We start from the raw sequence: 18,258 nt of genomic DNA, 5'->3' as shown, positions 1-18,258 counted from the left end.
AAAGTTATGGAGCGAGTGGGAAAGGTTGCATACAAGCTGCAGTTGCCGTCAGAGAGCAAGATTCACCCAGTGGTTCATGTGTCACCGTTGAAGAAGGCAGTGGGCGACAACATTCTGGTCGAAGCTGAACTTCCCCCGGCTGCAGAAATCCTTCGCATGGAACAACTGCCGACAACCATCCTTGCCGAGAAGACGATCAAGACAGCGCAGGGTGACAAAATGCAGGTGCTGGTGCGTTGGGGTGATTTACCAAATTCCATGGCCACTTGGGAGGAAGGTACGCAGTTCAGCAAGCGCTTTCCGTTTACACTGGCTTGGGGACAAGCCATGTCCCAAGAGGGGGAGAATGTTAGGACCGTGCCACTCCAATGCCTGACAGAGGGGTCCCAAGAGTTAGTCAACTCCACGGCCAGGCCAGACGACCATGAGGAGGACAAGTCAGCAGGCGAATGACGCGATGCAAGCCGGCGATTGGTCCAGATCAGCCAGTGCAACGAGACAGCCTTTATATACTAGCTAGTGACGTGTGTGGTGGGTTATGCAATGTAATATGACTTGAACCGGAGCTGCTATCCTGGACTCTCCTACCTAATCGATCCCCTTTTCCTCCTTCCCCTGCCTGCTCTCTTCCTCCTCCTTCCTCTCTCGATCTAGGCCCGTTACACGGTGTCCCTCGTGCGGCAGATCGCAAGGAGATTCGGCCAAGCCACCTAGATTCGTGCAGGCGCAACACCTGCATTCGCGTGCTCGAGCAGCTGCTTCCGATCGAGGCGCCCCACGCTCGAGAATCCTCTCCAACTAAAATGGCGCCAGCCTCTGATCCTAGCGTACGCATCTATCGACTAACGGCGGCATGCACGACGGCGCACTGCTCAGCTCTATTGCCTTCATCCGCATGCGGGGATCAGGCGCCCTGCAGGTGTTCGGTAAATTTCCCCACTGGGAAGATTGTGCCGCTGGCGTCGGATTCAGGGTATGTTCCCTCTGTCAGTGATTATCATTTATTAGGATTAGGATAGTATGTTTCACTAGTAACAATTGCTTCAGTTTCCTAAATATGCACTTCCCATTCAAGTTCTTATGAGACACAGCATACAAATAGGATCGAAAAGAATCACTTATCATGCATAATCAGTGGATTAAGATACACAATGTCAGCATGATCCAATTGGGATGCAGCTTTATCCCATTACATCAACTAGACTAGGACTCTAAAAACAGGGACAGCTAGCTAGAGCATACCACTGAGTGCACCGGTAAAGAATCACACTCTCGTTTTTTCTTGGCTGCTCGGTGACAATCAGACCATATTGACAGCGTCATATGGATTGCAAAGTAGCCCAGAACGGCAAGTATGAGCATGCCGACATACACAGACGTCTTCCACCCCCTGCTGGAGCCGGCTGCATAGGCCACTAGGAGGGTGACCAAATCCAGTAGGATCGTCCAGTTCATCACCCTCAGCGACCATTTCCCCCAATCTTTGTCCTTCTCGTTTGGCAGCCAGTGCGGTAGCAGCATCATGATGACAACGATGGAAGCCATAAGGGAAATGGAGTTGCTGTAGAAGAAGACGAGGTACCGGGGCCTCCTGTTAACTTGCATCACAGGGTCGCCCGCCTCATACCCATTGCACCAGGACGATGGCCACCAAAGAGGCCACGAACGCAATGGAGTTGCAGTAGAAGAAGGCCTTATACCTCCTAGCGTTTGTGGTGAGGAGGATCGGGTCGCCGGCGATGTGCCCATCGCCGTTGTCCTGCCAAAAGCCGCCTGGCGGGTCCAGCCCTGCTGTGTAGGTGATGGTGGCGGCAAGAGTGGCGAGCAGTAGAACAAGAGAGCGAGCCTTCTCCAGAAGCTCCTTAGCACTGCATTCATGCATTGCAGAGAAAAAGAAACAGAGTTCAGTTGAGTTGCAGAGAAAGAAAGAAACAGTTTAACTGCAAACAGAGGATGTGTATGTGCTCCGTTACCTGACATCATCATCAGGTCGTTTTGCTGGACTGAAACAAGAACACGAAATTTTTGGCGCTGGCGTATAGAAACCACCATAGAGTAGGATGTATGCCATTGCCAGAACGGCGCCGACCAGGCCGACCAATTTGGCGGTGGTGTCGGTCTTCCTGCAGCTGCCAGCGGTGTATGCACCAACGAGGCTGACAAGCGCGACGACGATGCACCCATAGAGCACGCGAGAGCGAGCCGTCTTCTCTCGGAGCTTCTTGCCGTCAATGATGAGCAGCATGGTGATGAGCAGGGACGCCAAGAACGCCGTGGTGTTGCAGAGCAGGAACACCGTCAGGCGCAGGCTGTGGTGATCCTTGAGGATTGCATCGCCTGGGCGGTAGGTGGTCCCAGTGCTGTCCCAGAAGCCACCCGGCGTGCTCAGCCCGGCGACGTCACCGCGAACGTCGCCAGGAGCATCAGGACCTTGCAGAGCCGTTCTTCGGCTTTGGGCTTCTTGAGGGGCATCGCGCCACCGGAGCTGGGGCACCAGCAATCCATCAACTTGAGAACCATGATGCAGACAAAGACGATGGCCACCAGCACCGCGGAGTAGATGATGGAGATCTTGTCCCGGCAGGTTCCTGCGCCGTAGGCACCCAGGAGGCTGAGGAGGTCCAGCACCATGAAGCCCCGCAGCGGCAGGACGACCCGGACGGCGTCCTTCTTCCCCTTGTCCTTGTCCTTGTCATGCCGGATGGCGAGGATGAGGATGAGGACGATGACCACGAGCGAGGCGGCGAAGGCGGTGGCGTTGCAGTAGAAGAAGGCGAGGTAGCGGTGGTAGTTGGTTTGGCGGATGATAGGGTCGCCGGCGAGTTGGCCGTCGTGGGTGACCTGCCAGACGCCCCCCGGCGTGTTGCCGTACGTGACGGTGACCACCAGGGTGGCCAGCAGCAGGAGGTACTTCCGCAGGCTGTACTCCCATGGCTGCTGGCCCTGCCCGGGCGCCGTTGCCTGCTGGCCGGACTGATCCGTTGGCATTGCCGGCTGCACTGCAGGGGCGGCGGCGATTCCACTCTCTCAAATCTCAAGCTCTCAGCAAGTGTGGCTCTTTCTTAATACTGTGATGCAGAGATCATGTGGGAGTCGGACGATGGGAAAGAGAGGGAGCTGCGTGGTAGTAAGACGACTTGACTCGGCGCGTCGTCCGGAGGGAAGGTATTCAAAGCCTGACGGAGCGCCAGTATTTTACTGCCACTGCTCTATATTTTTACAGCAACTCGGGCGCGTGTAAACGACGGACTCGGGGTCCTGGGAGCAGCCAAGTCTTCTTCTAGCCGTGGCCGGGCTCCATTGCCGGCCTCACTGCAGCTGCATATTCTATCCTTTAAGACTGACATGGTGGAGTATTGTACTGCCCTCCCCGATGTGCAGGGAGTCAGATCGTCGGGGAAGGCCAGCAACAAGTCAACGAGCAAGTCTTTCTCCGGTCAAGTAAACTAGGGTACAGTAATTCTGTAACAAGTAAGCAATTCTAGTTCTTCCAAAACATCGTGAGGGAGCGCCCTAGTTGAACGCAGGTTTTTTATCCAAGAAAAAAAACAATTTGCATCTGACAGAGCCGGCTGTGACCGGAATTCGTCATGATAATGCGAGCAAATATCTCCTCGATCGACCACCCATCGATTTCAATCTAAAAGAACACACAGTTTGGGCCTATTGTGATATTTTATTATACGTTTTTTTAGCGGATTGATATTTTATACGTGGTACGAGGCCTGCTACTACGTGGACATTGGCAGAAATGGGCCCTGCTGGTCCGGCCCAACAGAAGCGGGTGTACGAGCCTTGATGTACAGTGGGTCGAGTGAGAGCGACCGAGCGAGCACCAAAAATGCTACACTTACGGGTAGCATTGCACGGTTTGCACCTACGGACTCTCTCCCCACCAATTTCTTTGCCCCCTGATTTTCACTGTGGGGTCCTCCTTATTCCAGCTTCCAACCAAATATTGACACACCTTCCCGTAACAACAACCCCGTATGAATTGAGCGTAAGTGTAGCACAGTTGGAGCGAGCACACTGCCGTCGCCTCCTCCGCCCCCTATAGACATTGGAGCTTCAAAATGCTTCACTCCGGAGTCCCGACTAAGGTACTTTTATATACCTTGTTTATAAATATACTGACATGGTACTTCAACCTCAAAAGATAATGCATTTCGCTAATTTCAACTGTTCTCTCGTAAATCCAGTTGTTTCTTTTAGCAGTCTCTTGCATTGTCGTAATGAGGTTCACTAATTATCATTTGTTTCCTTCTAAAGAGGTTATTTACTCCCTCCGTTTTTACTTACTTCGCATATTATAGATTTGTCTAAAGTCAAACTTTATATACTTTCAACAAGTTTGTAGAAAAATATATTAACATCTACACCACCAAATCAATACCCTTAGATTCATCATTGCATATATTTTCACATCATATAAATTTGTTAATATAAATGTTCATATTCTTTTCTACAAACTTGGTCGAATTTATAAAGTTTGACTTCAGTCAAATCTAATATGCGGAGTAAATAAAAACGGAGGGAGTACATTATAGGTGCTATCATTAGGTTTCATTGGCACATAAGTTTGACAGGTGCACAAGTTTGAAGTATGTTAGGATAAATTAATTTATAAATCATTTTCAGTGATTGTGTTTATTTCACAATTAAGTTTACTTTTGTTTGTTCACAAAAAAGAGTTACTTTAGTTATAAAAATCGAACCAATTAATATATTAATATGTTACTGAGTGTACATAGGCATATAGTCCCTACAATAACGGTTTAATAGCAAAAGTAATTAACATATTTTATATATGTTTGTCTAACGTAGAAAAGGCTTTTTTTTACGAGAATAATGTAGGGAAGTTTGACCTAGCAAAGCTAGATTTAAATTAATCTGGAAACGACGTACTCCCTCCGTAACCTAATATAAGAACGTTTAGAATACTAAAGTAGTGATCTAAACGCTCTTATATTAGTTTACAGAGGGAGTAGAAGAGATCATTGGACTTTCAATAGTAAAAATACCCAGTATTGATTGCTTAGGGGTATCACCCGGGCCGATGCTCCCATAAAGCAACCATAGAAAGCTGCTTGACGACGACAGAAAGAGATGGACGCCTCCAGGATCTTTCCAACCCCAGAGGAAGATGACACTACCCTGGGCCCCTTTTATGTGCTGAGCGGCAACATTTCCTATACGGTTCATGGCTGCTGATTGCACCAGTGTTTTTCTCAAGTGTTCAACATTCCAAGATAGTTCCTTCCCGTCAATTTCGCTTCATTGTCACGTTCATCATGGAGAGTGGTTTTTCAATTCCCGGTTGCCTACACCCTCAAATGAACAGTAAATTCCAAAAAAAGAAACTGAAACTTTGCGACATCAAATATGATCAAACTTTATAGATGCTTGCAAGATTTCATGCCTAAAAAACATTCGAGGAGCTCTACTAAAGAAAAAGATCTCAGTGCTCAAAGTGTTGAGCACTTACAATCACTGATTTTTGTTTCTCATGTGTACACCTATCTCTACATGATATTTCTTGATTAAAATTTGCAATCACCTAAAACGTTTGAGCATATTTGATGTCGCAATGTTTCATATTTTTCTGTTCATGCGGAGTGTAGGGACACCCAAGAGCTATCACACCTTTCTCTTCATCATGTGTGGATGTCTGCACCAGGCGGCACCTTTCTCTTCATCATGTGTGGATGTCTGCATCAGGCGGCACCTTTCTCTTCATCTATGTGTGGATGTCTGCATCGAGCAGGCACGAGACTTCTGGCTAGATTTCCTGGCCACGCCCATCTTTGGTAATGCCTAATCGCCTCTGGTAATGATTTATTAGGTGTCCTAACCTCTATAATCACTTGCATTAAGCCCTATTATTTGTGTCTAACACGCCCGTGGCTGCCGTATTATCACATACCGGCCACACTTGCACCAATGCTTTTCTGCAGTGTGACATCAGGGGCCACGATCGCCATTCTGCCGCATGTATAAATCCTGTGCGGGCGCGTGATTTCTTTCCCAAGGCTGAGCAGACACGCGCGACCACGCTATAGGGTGATCGATCTACACGACCTGACGATGGGAGTGGTGATGGCGGCGCTCTGGGACATCCTGGCGAAGGCCGCCAATGTGGCGCAGATGTCCGGCCTGCACGCCGCCATGCTGGTCGCCGTGGGCATGAGCCTCTTGCGCATCCCGCAGAGCACGCGGGAGTGCGCCAAGCTCGAGCGGTGCAGCCGCAGGCTCCACGCGCTGCTGCAGTGGCCGACGGGCTGCGGGGCCGCGGTGCTGTGCTCGGAGATGGGAGGCCCCGTTCTAAAGTCGCTGGTCGACGCGGCCGGACTCGTCGCCTCCTACAAGAAGAGCACGCTCTGGCACCGCGTCCGGAGGGGCAAGGGCATGGCCGCCCAGCTCCGGGACATGCAGGACGTCGTCGACTCCTACTGCGGGCTCCTGCTCTACGTCAACGCGCATCTCCTGCTACAGCCGGCGACTCATCGTCCCCCGTCAGATGCTACTACGTACGGGTACGTGCATGAACTTGAGATACACATTGATTTAATTCCGACATTCTACAAAACTGATTTAATCATGCCTCTGATAGCATCATGCTAATTTAATTTGCAACGCAGGGTTAAGGAGGCGAATGAGAATGACCCATCACAGAGTCGAAGTGTGCTACAAGCAGTAACCAATAGCCCGGGGAACAGGCAGCCGGACAGACGACACCGGTCTAGCAGGACGTGAAAGAAGCGTGACTGCTTAATTAGTGATTTCCCATGAGTCCATGACCACAGGAGTAGACTGATCCCAACAGGCTAAAGTGAATTCTCAGTGCTTGCTTTTCCATTTGCTACGACAGTGAATAATGCACCGTCTGTAAATATGTGTATGTAAGCTTGGAAGATTTGTTTTTTTAGAGCTTTCTTGGCGAGCGATAACACTTACATAGTCTACTAGCTTGAAAGAACTAAATTCGGCGAGTCTACTTGCTAAAAGTTTCGCAGATTTTGATTGCCCATGAGTTGGTTAACATTGGCAAGAAAAGTAAACAAGAGTTGGCTCAGGTGCATTGCATGCCAACTATAGGGCTGCAAGAAAAATCCGAGGCTTGGGAGTCGTTTGGGATTGACTCGTCTTTTTGCTCGACTTGAAAAGAAATGAGCTGAATAGGAGCACTTTATGTAGATCAATCGAGAAATGAGATGATCTTGAGCGAACACTAGCTCACTTGATTTTAGCTCGATTTAATATAGTTATATTGCATAATCCTGATATATATATATATATTATCAGGAAATATGATTCATTACCATATACATATTGTACGATTTTTCTCCATTTCATCTTTTCAGCCCCTCACCTACAAAACAGAAGCAGGTGTTCAATTCAAACATATATGCAGACATGCATACAGTAAGTACTACTAACAAAATAAGGCCCTTGGTAAGCTGAGATGTCAATACATGCAAGAACTACACCACACCAACCCGAGTATTGTTCGACAAAATATCATAACTTATAATTCAAAGATATGCGCGTGCTCTCAGTGGGCACCTCGCTGCTACGATCAGTTACTTGAGATTGTGGAATCCGGCGCCGGCCCGGATGGAAATCTTGCTCGGCGTATAGCTCTAGTCTAGCTTGAAACCCATGTAGAGAGTAGAGTACAACAAGCACCAGGAGGGCCCCAAAAAAATTTAGAAGCGAAAAAGGATCATGCATTAGAAAATTAATTAGGGCAGTGGATGAAATGGATGCCCTCAGCTCGCTAAAGTGCATTATTGGCATGCCAACTAGCTAGGGCAACCATGGAACAAGCGCCACTGTGTAGGATTAAATTCGATCGATCTGCTTGCAAATCGATCGAGTCACCTATGTATTCAAGGGAGTATTTAGCAAATAGCCAAATACTACGTACTATTCGGTACGTCTTGCATGTACAAACTGATCTGGTTTATTGAAGACTCGATGCACAGAAATTATGCCTGATTAAGCTCTTAATTAACTACTCCGTACGTAACTCTCTGGTGTATTCAAGAATCGATGAAAGGAATTACTCACCGTCCAAACAAAACTGAGTGGAAGTAGCAGCAGATCGGTGACTCGTCGTGCTTACCTGCAGCAGCAACAGCACCTTCTTCTGAAATTGGATGCTGACCAGGTGCGGCGGCAGCGCGCGCGTCCGATCGACCTGACAGAAATAAAATCCAACAACAACGTACGGCTCAGCCTGTGATTCCGCGGAGAGAATTTGAGGGGGGGCAGCGGCTGGGCCACGGAGAGAGACGCCGCGGAGGCGTCGAGGGCAGCGGAGAGAGGCATCGAGGCTAGCAGACGCCGAAGGTGCGTCCAGGATGGATCTCGGCGTGATCCGGTGACCCGGGGAGGAGGGCCACGCCGCCACGGACTCGGCTGTGACGTCCACATCAGGGGCGTGCACGGTGATACGGCGCTGACTCAGCTGATCGTCGGTGTAGGGGAAGGAGGGAGATGACCGCTCCACCTCCTCTCCTCTGGCCAGGGAGGGACAAAAGGTTCGTTCTTTTTAGTCCCGCATCGGCTAGCGAGGTAGAGCAGGACCTGTTTATAACTCGCGAGCTGCTGCTACTATCGTTCCTTCCGGAACACCCGGTAAAGAAGCTTAGCATGGTATAAATGCAGGGGTAGCTAATTTTTGACACCTTTTCTTACTACTCGAAATAGATGCAAGTTTGTTTAAGTACGTCCCAAGGTGGCCAGCCAGGCCGCTACAACAGTCAGCTACTCGATCAAAATTAATCGATTTGTGGAAATATTTCACAACTCATACGTTACGAAATCCAATAGCGAACTGCAGAGTTGTACACACAGACAAAAAAAAACGTCTTAAGAAATCAGTGGCAACATGACATTGCAGAATTCAATAAAAACTTAGTACATGACCCTCCGAGCACACAACTAATAATGAACACCGCCCTGGGTGTCTAAATTACGTCTGTGCACTACTAGCACTGACATCATAAATTGAGTTCTTACCAAGACCTGGTAAGCTCAAGTTTTCATCAGGCAAATAACAGTATAACACATCGGCGAATTGTCCACAAGCAGCAGTTAACAATGTCGCGGGAATATGACGCAATCTCCAGATAGATATTTGTCCTCAACATTTACAATTTATAATTCTTCAAAGGAAGAGAAATGTGCTGCCTGCTGCCTAAATACGGACTTACAGAGCATTGCATCTAGGGCTCGGTTCTCTCAGCTCTGAGGTCAGGCATAAAAGGTGCTAGTTTGCATATGTGATGAAGGTCATATATGTTAAAAGGACCAAAGTGGAAAGGTAACACAGAAAAGTTATCTGATTTTGAGGCACAATGGTAAAGAGCTACCAAACACAAACAAGAAGCAAACCATATCTCATATGCCTTTCAACCAGGAAGTGTCCGAAGACGGGGTCATCCATAACTGATAAATAGGAGTGGAAAATAATTTTTTTTTCCAATCCCTGGCCACTGTAGAAATTCCAATAATAGTACTCCATGTTCCACTTCCATCCTGCAGTTTTGAGATGGAATGAGAAATGTAAAATATGTTCTAACAAAGCAGGAATGGCATAAACACAAACAAATAGCACGCTTGAGCTTGAACAAGAGAAAAATGTACCACAAAGCAATAAACAAGTGGCTTCTCCAACTGCACCGAATGTGGCCATTATTGGTAATAGAAAAGCCATATAATAATCCAGCAAAAGCACTTTCCGGGATGACAAATATCGACCATAAGATAAAGATCACTGGCAGCAATAAGAAGTAGAAGCTTTACTGCAGGTCCAACCATTTTGGTTCTACCTTCGAGAAAAAGAGGATGCATAATATGAGTATTTCGACGCGTATTAATGTGCTTATTAACAGTGAAACTGCAGAATTAGTGCAGATATTCCAATTGCCATAAGAAGGCATAGCAGAACACCTGTTAGACGAAATTAAATGAAGTGAGGGGATACGATGCATATTTTAATATGTACAAGAATCAAACAAAGATGAAGTACCAACACAAATAGAAGTACTTCAGCACACAAGAACATTGCACTTCCAGATTTTACAATACATTGATCTGTATCATTCATCGCTGACTTTTCATTCACATATCAATATATAGGCGACATAATTGAACTGAAATATATCGAGAGACAATAAATCCACAAGGTGACATATGTACTGAAAACTGCATAGTTTCATTTCTAAAAAATCTCAATGAAAAGGTTCTACAAATAACTGAAGAGCTAAAATAGAATGGGGACTTCGAATGTTTAAGCTATAAAAGTCCAGTTCTAACTGGCCTTCGTGAGTCGGCTTCCGCAGGTACCTAGACTTTTTTTTGCTAACCATGGATCATCAGTGTATAATAGTATGTGCATTAGTACACTACCATAGAACCAGAATGCTCATTGAAAGAATAGAAACCTGTTGTAGACAATACAACTGCATTTACGAAGTGGAGCCGCCAAAATGAGCTATCACAAGCAGGTGTTCCACGGCTGCCTTCATATCAATTAAGTTGTCAAATGGATTGGAGCTAGCCTATTAGCTCATTAAATCTGGGCCTTCAGTGAGGTGTTGCAGTGATTTATACTGGAACGTTTTCGTAACAACGACCGAAGACTGAATGTTTCATCACCAGCAAGTACCAATTTCCCTTCACAGAGGCTAGCCCGTACGAACACTGGCAACTAATCCATTTCCATAGAGACATTCTAGCCTCTTTTCGTAACAAAACAGAGATACACAATAGCTTATTTGTCTCCGGTACCGGTACGCACCTCTTTGCCCAACCAGGGGGCCGTGGGTTCATCTTGCCGGTCTAATGCTCGGATTCCTGCTGTGATGTTTCCCGTCTGATCTCCCTGGCCCTTACCCCCGCGCAGATTTCAGCGTCCACTTTTACCGCCGGTGCTGCGACCTCGGCCGCAGCCGCCCGGTGTGTGTGTACACCAGATCCATTTGGGTTGTGCTCTCGTCAACTTCCTCAACGAATTGGAATCTGGATCCCGGCATATACGCACAGAAGAGCGGGGAGAAAATCAACGAATCGCAAAAAATATTAACCTGAAACTCCACCCCTAACCCACACAGATCAAGATGTTTACCTGCTGGCTGCATTAGAAACTCCAATGCGCCAGGAAATCAAGTCGCCCCACTGTGCACGAATTCTTCTCCGCAGGCAGTCGCTCACCCCTTCACCCCTGAGACGAAGTGGAATCATACATCAAGACCACCGTGCGCATAATAAATCTCCATACCAACCTGCGGTGGAAAGCAAACTTCATGGTCCACGGACAAACTTTCTGGAGAACGATCTGATCCACGGATCAGGAAGACTCAGCGACCGCCGTCCCTGTCGCCGGCACACACAACCGACGGAGGCCGCTTTCCTGGCCCACAGATCAGGTCCTGCCGCGTACGTATCTGACACGCCAACGCATTTTTTATCTCCCGTATTCCCACGAAAAACATCTCGGCTCAGATCCCTACGTGATTCTCTTTTACGATGGCATTTCTTGTATGAAATACTGCCTTCGCTTCGTTTTACTTCGCGTATTAGATTTGCATGAAATCAAATTTGCAAAGTTATACTCCCTCCGTTCCTTGATATGAGGTGTATAGATTTTTGAGAAAAAATCCAAAATATAAGGTATATTGTGTTGCACCACTCGTTTGGATATTTTTTTTAAGGATTTGATTACATTTCCCTATATTAGGCAAGTCCTCTATTTTCTCATGTCAATTAGTCAGGTGTAATCTCGCCCAAAACTTGTGAAATTTTTCCTTCATGTGCGTTTTTTAATTTCCGTGCCAAAAACTATACACCCTATATTTAGGAACGGAGGGAGTATTACATAATATCAACATCTACAATACCTAATAAATATGATGAAATTATATTTTATGATGGATCTAATGATGTCGTTGTTGTATTCTGAACGTTAATATTTTTTGGTATAAACTTTGGACAAACCTGGAAGGGGAGCCTTGGGCAGCGGTAAAGCTGTTGCCTTGTGACCATGAGGTCACGGGTTCAAGTCCTGGAAACAGCCTCTTGCAGAAATGCAGGAAAAGGCTGTGTACAATAGACTCGAAGTGGTCGGACCCATTTCCCATGAGTCCATGACCATAAGAATAGACTTATCCCAATAGGCTAAAGTGAATTCGTAGTGCTTGGTTTTTCATTTGTGCATTTCGTGTTCAAATTAGAACACACTTGCACTCCTCGATCTTCAATGTAATAAGTTGGGGCAAGTAGCTCATCTGGAAAACCTGGGCCCCCTCCAACGCAAAGATATTCCTCTGGCTTGCCTCCCTCACCCGCTGCTGGACCGCCGAGCACGGCACGACCTGCTGCACGACCCCGTCTGCATGCTATGTGGTCAGGACGATGAGACCCTTCACCACCTCCTTGTTCGATGCGTCTTCTCGTGCATTGCTTGCCACGACATCTTGGCTTGGTGCCGCACGCCAGCATCCCCCCCCCCCCCCCCGACGGCACCACCGGCTTCTTTGAGTGGTGAACAACTACCAATGTCGCGACATGCCTACGCAAGGACATCAACTCCCTGGTTGTCCTCACCTCCTGGGCCATATGGAAGCATCGCAACGCCGTCCTCTTTGACAACGCATCACCCAACCTCCACACCCTCCTCGACGACATCAAGCAGGAGGCGAAATTATGGGCTAGAGCCGGCGCCAAAGGGCTCGATCGGATTATTCCTGTAACATAAACTTTTAATTAGCGAGGCTGAGCATCCTCATCCCCCCTGCTCACCCTGCGCGTCTTCCGTATTGCCAAATCCGGTGTATCCAGAGTGATACATTTGACATATGTTCAAGATGTCCACGGATTCGTTCTTCCGTATTGCCAACTACGTGAAGGAGCATGATCGATTCATCATGCAGAGAGGATTTGTACTAGAGATCTTGGTCACAGCACTAAACAGAAGGTGATTTCAGCATTGCGCATGATGGCGCCGATTTGGTTGGTGATCTCTTGGCAATGGGAGAGAGCACTTCCATCAAGTGTGTGGAGAAATTTGCAAAGATAGTGGTTGAAGTGTTCGAGCCAGAGCATTTGAGAGCACCCAATGCTTAGGAGACTCGGCGACATCAATGTGCTAATGGATTGTCACTTGGAAATGGGAGAAAGCACTTCCATCAAGTGTGTGGAGCAATTTGCAAAGATATTTTGGCATGCCTATTTTAGGATGCATGCCTGAATCTTGCAACGATACCAATGTGCTCCATCGATCACCATTCTTTGCATGGTTAGCCAATGGGAAGGACCAATGGTGGAATTTCCTCAATACTGGCCAATACTGGCCTGGAATGAATCCTCAATGGCGCAACAACGAGGAAACAATAGGGAAGGAGAGGTTGAGAGCAGAATCGGAACGATAGGCGGCAGAGGGGAAGGACCCCGACGAGAACGAAGGAGGCGATGGCTTTTTTTGGTTGTGTGCCGTGTGCTCACTCTCACTCGAGCAACGCTACACGCACGGGCTTTTTTTTACGGGATCAACGGACTAGCTTGATTGGCATGGTTTGATTGGATAGAATTATGCCGAGGGGCCCACCCCACTGAAAATGGGGGGGGGGGGGGGGGTTTAGTTTGGAATATGCCCGTAAAACCCAGTCCAGTCCGTGCGTTTAGAATTTTCGCTCTCACTCGACCCTCTATGCCACTAGACAGCACAACACGCACGCGGCCGGGACCAGAAGCAGCCATTTCTGCCGATGTCGACGTAGCGGGCCTCGTGCCACATGAAAACATCACAACAGGCCCAAACAATGTTGTTTTAGATTGAGAATCGATCGGTCCAGGACATTGTTTGCAGAGGGCGCTCACCCGACGCAATTTCATGACGAATTTCACTGACGTATGCAACATGAGCAAACATCACGTCACAGCTGGGGCTGATCTTTCCCAAGAGTCCACATCGACGGGAAGGTTTGGCACCTCGATGTCGGCTCTTCGCCACCTGGAGCTGTAGGTGGTTCCAAGGGTTGGGATGTTCGCCTCTGTCCGTTGCAAATACAGTAGTTTTTCCTAGTCCTGGTAGATAAAAAAAACTGCATTTAACTACGGCGCCCCTCACGATGTTTTGGAAGAACTAAAACTGCTTCACTAGTTTACTTGACCGGAGGAAGACTTGCTCGTTGGCTTGTTGCTGCTTCCCTTCTCCGATGACCTGACTCTGATCACATGGACATCGGGGAGAGCAAGCAGTACAATACTCCACTCTGTCAGACCTTAAAGATAGGATATGCAGGGTGCAGAGAGACTCGGCAGCTTCCTCCAGACAACGACTCACGCCAAGTTAAGTCTTTCCATAACATAATACTAGTAATCACTCTCCCTTCCTAACCTGTCGCTGCCATGACATTCGCCATTCTGCACCATCACAATAGCCAGAAAAGAAGAGGGAAATGCACTTGCCGAGTGTCCGGCGATGGCGCTCGGACTACATCGGCCAGCCGGCAACGCTGCAGCCCGGCGACGGCCAGAAGAAGACCTGGCTGCTTCCCTTCACCGACGACCCTGACTCCGCACGTTCACACGCGCCGGAGTCGCTGTTAAAAATAGAACAGTGGTAGTAAAATACTGGCGCTCCGTCAGGCTTTGAGTATGCAGGGCGCACAGGCTGGCACCTCCTCCCCCGACGACGCGCGCCGAGTCAAGTAAGTCGTCTTATTACCCCCACATGATCTCTGCATCACAGTATTAAGAAAGAGCAAGCTCACTTGTTGAGACTTGAGAGTTGAGAGATCGGAATGGCCGACGTCCCTCCAGTGCAGACGGCGATGCCAACGGATACAGAGGCAAACGCGCCGCTCGTGCAGCCATGGGAGTACAGCCTGCGGAAGTACCTCCTGCTGCTGGCCACCCTGGTGATCACCGTCACGTACGCCGCCGGCTTCAACCCGCCCGGAGGCGTCTGGCAGGTCATCCACGAGGGCAAACTCGCCGGCGATCCTATCATCCGCCAAATCCACTACCGCCGCTACCTCGCCTTCTTCTACTGCAACGCCGCGGCATTTGCCGCGTCCCTCGTGGTCATCGTCCTCATCCTCATCCTCGCCGTCCAGCACGACAAGGAGAAGGAGAAGAAGAAGAAGGACGCCGTCCAGGTCGTCCTGCCGCAGCGGGGCTTCATGATTCTGGACGTGCTCAGCCTCATGGGCGCCTACGGCGCCGGCACCTGCCGGGACAAGAGCTCCACTGTCTACTTCGCGGTGCTGGTGGCCGCCGTCTTCCTCTACATCGTCGTCGTCAAGTTGCTGGACTCGTGGCTTACCGGCAAGCACTCCGACTCGTCCGGCTCCAGCGTGGAGTCCCAGAACGAGATGGCCCTCAAGGAACTGAAAGAGAAAGATCAAGAACGGCTCCGCAAGATCCTGATGCTCCTGGCGACTTTCGCTGCGAGCATCACCTACGTCGCTGGGCTGAACGCTCCGGGTGGCTTCTGGGACAGCACCGGCGGCAACCACCGCCCGGGCGATGCAATTCTCAACGACCACCACAACCTGCGCATGAGGGTGTTTTTACACTGCAATACCACGGCGTTCGTGGCGTCCCTGCTCATCACCATGCTGCTCATTGTCGACAGCAAGAAGCTCCCTGCTCGATCTTTCGTGCTCTACGTGTGCATCGTCGTCGCGCTTGTCGGCCTCGTCGGCGCATATGCGGCTGGCAGCTGCAGGGACACTGGTACCACCGCCATAGTGGTCAGCCTGGCCGGCGCCGTGCTGGCATTGGCATGCATCCTACTCCGCACTTTACCGTCAGAATCCTTGTCTTGTTGTTCCTGTAGAACAAGAAAAACTGATGCAACTCAGCACAGGTACGAAACTGAACTGAAAATCCTCGTCTTCCTTTCCCCTGTTAGCAGATACACTGTTTCTTTCTTTCTCTGCAACTCAACTGAGCTCTGTTTCTTTTTCTCTGCAATGTATGAATGCAGTTCTAAGGAGCTTCTGGACAAAGCTCGCTCTCTTGTTCTACTCCTCGCGACTCTTGCCGCCACCATCACCTACACGGCAGGGTTGGACCCGCCAGGTGGCCTTTGGCAGGAAAACGGCGATGGGCACATGGCCGGCGACCCCATCCTCCTCACGACCAACGCTAGGAGGTACAAGGCCTTCTTCTACTGCAACTCGGTTGCGTTCGTGACCTCCTTGGTGGCCATCATCCTGGTCCAGGAGGAGAATCTGGTCAAGCACCACGTGCTAGAGGCAGCCATGATACTCGACCTATTTGGCCTCATTGGCGCGTATGCTGCCGGGAGCTGCCGGGACGTGAGCACCTCCATCTATGCCATGGCCTTGGCAGGTGCTGTCCTGGTCTATGTGGTGATCCATGTCGTCTTCTTCACGCTAGACTACAAGGTTACGGAAAACAACGACCAAAAAGATCGTTTGCTAGAGAAGAGGCGCAAACGGTTGCTCCTCTTCGCGATTTTGACCGCAACCATCACCTACCAAGCCGGCCTCACCCCTCCTGGCGGCTTCTTGCTCCAGGACGACGAGCTCGGGCACCGCGCTGGTGACCCGGTCCTCTTGTACAACTACCCAGGCCGCTACAACGCCTTTTTCTACTCCAACTCGGTGAGCTTTATGCTGTCCATCGCCCTCATCATCCTCCTGGTGAACCCTAATCTGTACAGGCCAGCCATACGGAGCAATGCGCTATCTGTTTGTACGGCTGTGGGGTTGTTTTGTTTGATGGGAGCCTACGCCGCGGGAAGCACGCAACACCTCAAGACATCCATCTACATCTTCGCGTTGGTGGTCGTGGTCCTCTTCGTTGCAGTCGTAGTGCTGCTAGTATTTTTACTGAAGGGGCCGAACATAAATAGCAACAATTCGGCGCCCAAAACAAAGGACGAAGAAGGGAAGGAAGATGGCAACAATTCGGCACCCAAAGAACAGGACGAGGAAGAAGGGAAGAAGGAAGAAAAAGGGAAGAAGGTAGAAGAAAGGAAGGGGGGTGAAGAAAGGAAGAAGCACGAGATGCGCAAGTACCTGATGCTGCTAGGCATTCTGGTGGCGAGCGTAGCATACCAGGCCGGCCTGAAACCGCCAGGTGGAGCATGGCAGAGCAGTGGCAACGGGTACGAAGCAGGCGACCCAGTGATGCGCAACAACAGGAGGCCCCGGTACCTCGCATTCTTCTACAGCAACTCCATTTCCTTCATGTCTTCCATAGTTGTCATCATCATTTTGCTATGGCAATGGCTGCAAAAGAAGGCGAAAGGAGAATGGGAGGAACAGTCGCTCAGGGTGATGAACTGGACGATCCGACTGGATTTGATTGCTCTCCTAGTAGCCTATGCAGCCGGCTCCAACAGGGGGTGGAAGACGTCTGTTTATGTCGCCATGCTCATCATTGCTGTGCTGGGCTACTTTGCAATCCATATGACGCTGGCACGTATTGTTTGTCAGCTTAAGAAATCCAAAGAGAGACCTGCAGTGTGAAGCCCCAAGGCATATCTGCAGCGTCGCTATAGTGCTATACTATGTGAGAGCGATTGCTCATCTGAGCTGTGACCTATTTTTCATCCTGTCTTTAGATCTCTAATCAGCTTACCCTAGCTAGCTCTGCTTCCTTGCCAAGGGCTTCACAAAAAGCTTCCCTCTTTTTAGATTCCTACTCTAGTTGATGTAATTGGATGAATAACCTGCGTCCACTCTGAGCATGCTTGCATTGTTTGTCGACTTACTGAGGAAGTGTGTGCATCTTAATCGAATGAATATGCATGACAGGTGACGTTTTCCTGACCCTATGTGCGCCTCTCTGTCTCATAAGAACTTGAATGGGGCGTGCATGAATTGCAATAACATTTGTATTCCGGAAACTGAATCATTTGTTACTACTTATGAAACATATGTCACTTGGTATAGTCAGAAGTTGTGTGCAATCCTGCTAGCTTTGTCTAGCTAGTATGTCACTAGGTATAGTCTGGAGTACTGTGGAATCCTGATAATTTATAATCACTGATCGAGAGGAAACATACCTTGAAGCAAGGGGGCCATCGGACGCCAGCGGCGTGATCTCCCTAGTGGGGCACTTCACCGAGCACCTGCAGGGCCCCCGATCCACGCATGCAGATGGCAACTGAGACGACCAAGCCGCCATTACCGTGGGTCGATAGATACGTACGCTAGCATAGCATCAGAGGCTGGAGCCATTCTGCTCGGAGAGGATTCCTCGAGCGTGGGT

The 18,258-nt window shown here is 49.2% G+C and overlaps 2 protein-coding genes, 1 long non-coding RNA gene and 1 pseudogene across 8 annotated transcripts; 2 read left to right on the top strand and 2 right to left on the bottom strand.

Annotated features, from left to right (window-relative positions):
* Positions 1 to 538: 538 nt before the first annotated feature.
* LOC109764791 (uncharacterized) lies at positions 539 to 7,020 on the top strand. Of its 6 annotated transcripts, none has more exons than XM_040392997.3 (4): positions 539 to 973; positions 5,622 to 5,807; positions 5,955 to 6,533; positions 6,639 to 7,020. In XM_040392997.3, exons 3-4 carry the CDS (start codon positions 6,085 to 6,087, stop codon positions 6,751 to 6,753), a joined length of 564 nt encoding a protein of 187 aa, XP_040248931.1. In that variant the 5' UTR covers positions 539 to 973; positions 5,622 to 5,807; positions 5,955 to 6,084; the 3' UTR covers positions 6,754 to 7,020. The 6 variants fall into 6 exon arrangements, with proteins under 6 accessions (XP_040248931.1, XP_020179161.1, XP_073358630.1 ...); XM_073502529.1 differs by having other exon boundaries at positions 556 to 973; positions 5,678 to 5,827; positions 6,639 to 6,927; XM_040392998.3 differs by having other exon boundaries at positions 556 to 973; positions 5,622 to 5,827; positions 6,639 to 6,927.
* LOC109764777 (uncharacterized) lies at positions 1,400 to 3,753 on the bottom strand (annotated as a pseudogene).
* A 2,268-nt stretch (positions 7,021 to 9,288) lies between the features above and the next one.
* LOC109764796 (uncharacterized) lies at positions 9,289 to 11,420 on the bottom strand. Its single transcript, XR_005758931.3, has 4 exons — positions 11,135 to 11,420; positions 10,808 to 11,028; positions 9,652 to 9,957; positions 9,289 to 9,543 (listed from the first exon to the last, which is right to left on the bottom strand). It is a non-coding gene; the product is annotated as an uncharacterized lncRNA (long non-coding RNA).
* Positions 11,421 to 14,406: 2,986 nt separating this feature from the next.
* Positions 14,407 to 17,797, top strand: LOC109764776 (uncharacterized). The gene is made up of 2 exons (XM_020323558.4): positions 14,407 to 15,880; positions 16,001 to 17,797. The coding sequence occupies exons 1-2, from the start codon at positions 14,811 to 14,813 to the stop codon at positions 17,511 to 17,513; spliced, it is 2,583 nt and encodes an 860-aa protein (XP_020179147.1). The 5' UTR covers positions 14,407 to 14,810; the 3' UTR covers positions 17,514 to 17,797.
* Positions 17,798 to 18,258: the final 461 nt, after the last annotated feature.

This window comes from Aegilops tauschii, chromosome 6 (assembly GCF_002575655.3).
Source record: "Aegilops tauschii subsp. strangulata cultivar AL8/78 chromosome 6, Aet v6.0, whole genome shotgun sequence".
NCBI lineage: Eukaryota > Viridiplantae > Streptophyta > Magnoliopsida > Poales > Poaceae > Aegilops > Aegilops tauschii.
This window is presented reverse-complemented; position numbering and strand designations above follow the sequence as displayed.

Bases quoted from the DNA above. Each gene is read 5' to 3' on its own strand.
- LOC109764791 (XM_040392997.3), top strand. From the start codon at position 6,085: ATGGGAGTGGTGATGGCGGCGCTCTGGGACATCCTGGCGAAGGCCGCC. The intron at 6,534-6,638 runs GTACGTGCATGA...TTTGCAACGCAG, and splicing joins TCAGATGCTACTACGTACGG to GGTTAAGGAGGCGAATGAGA.
- LOC109764776 (XM_020323558.4), top strand. From the start codon at position 14,811: ATGGCCGACGTCCCTCCAGTGCAGACGGCGATGCCAACGGATACAGAG. The intron at 15,881-16,000 runs GTACGAAACTGA...GTATGAATGCAG, and splicing joins ACTGATGCAACTCAGCACAG to TTCTAAGGAGCTTCTGGACA.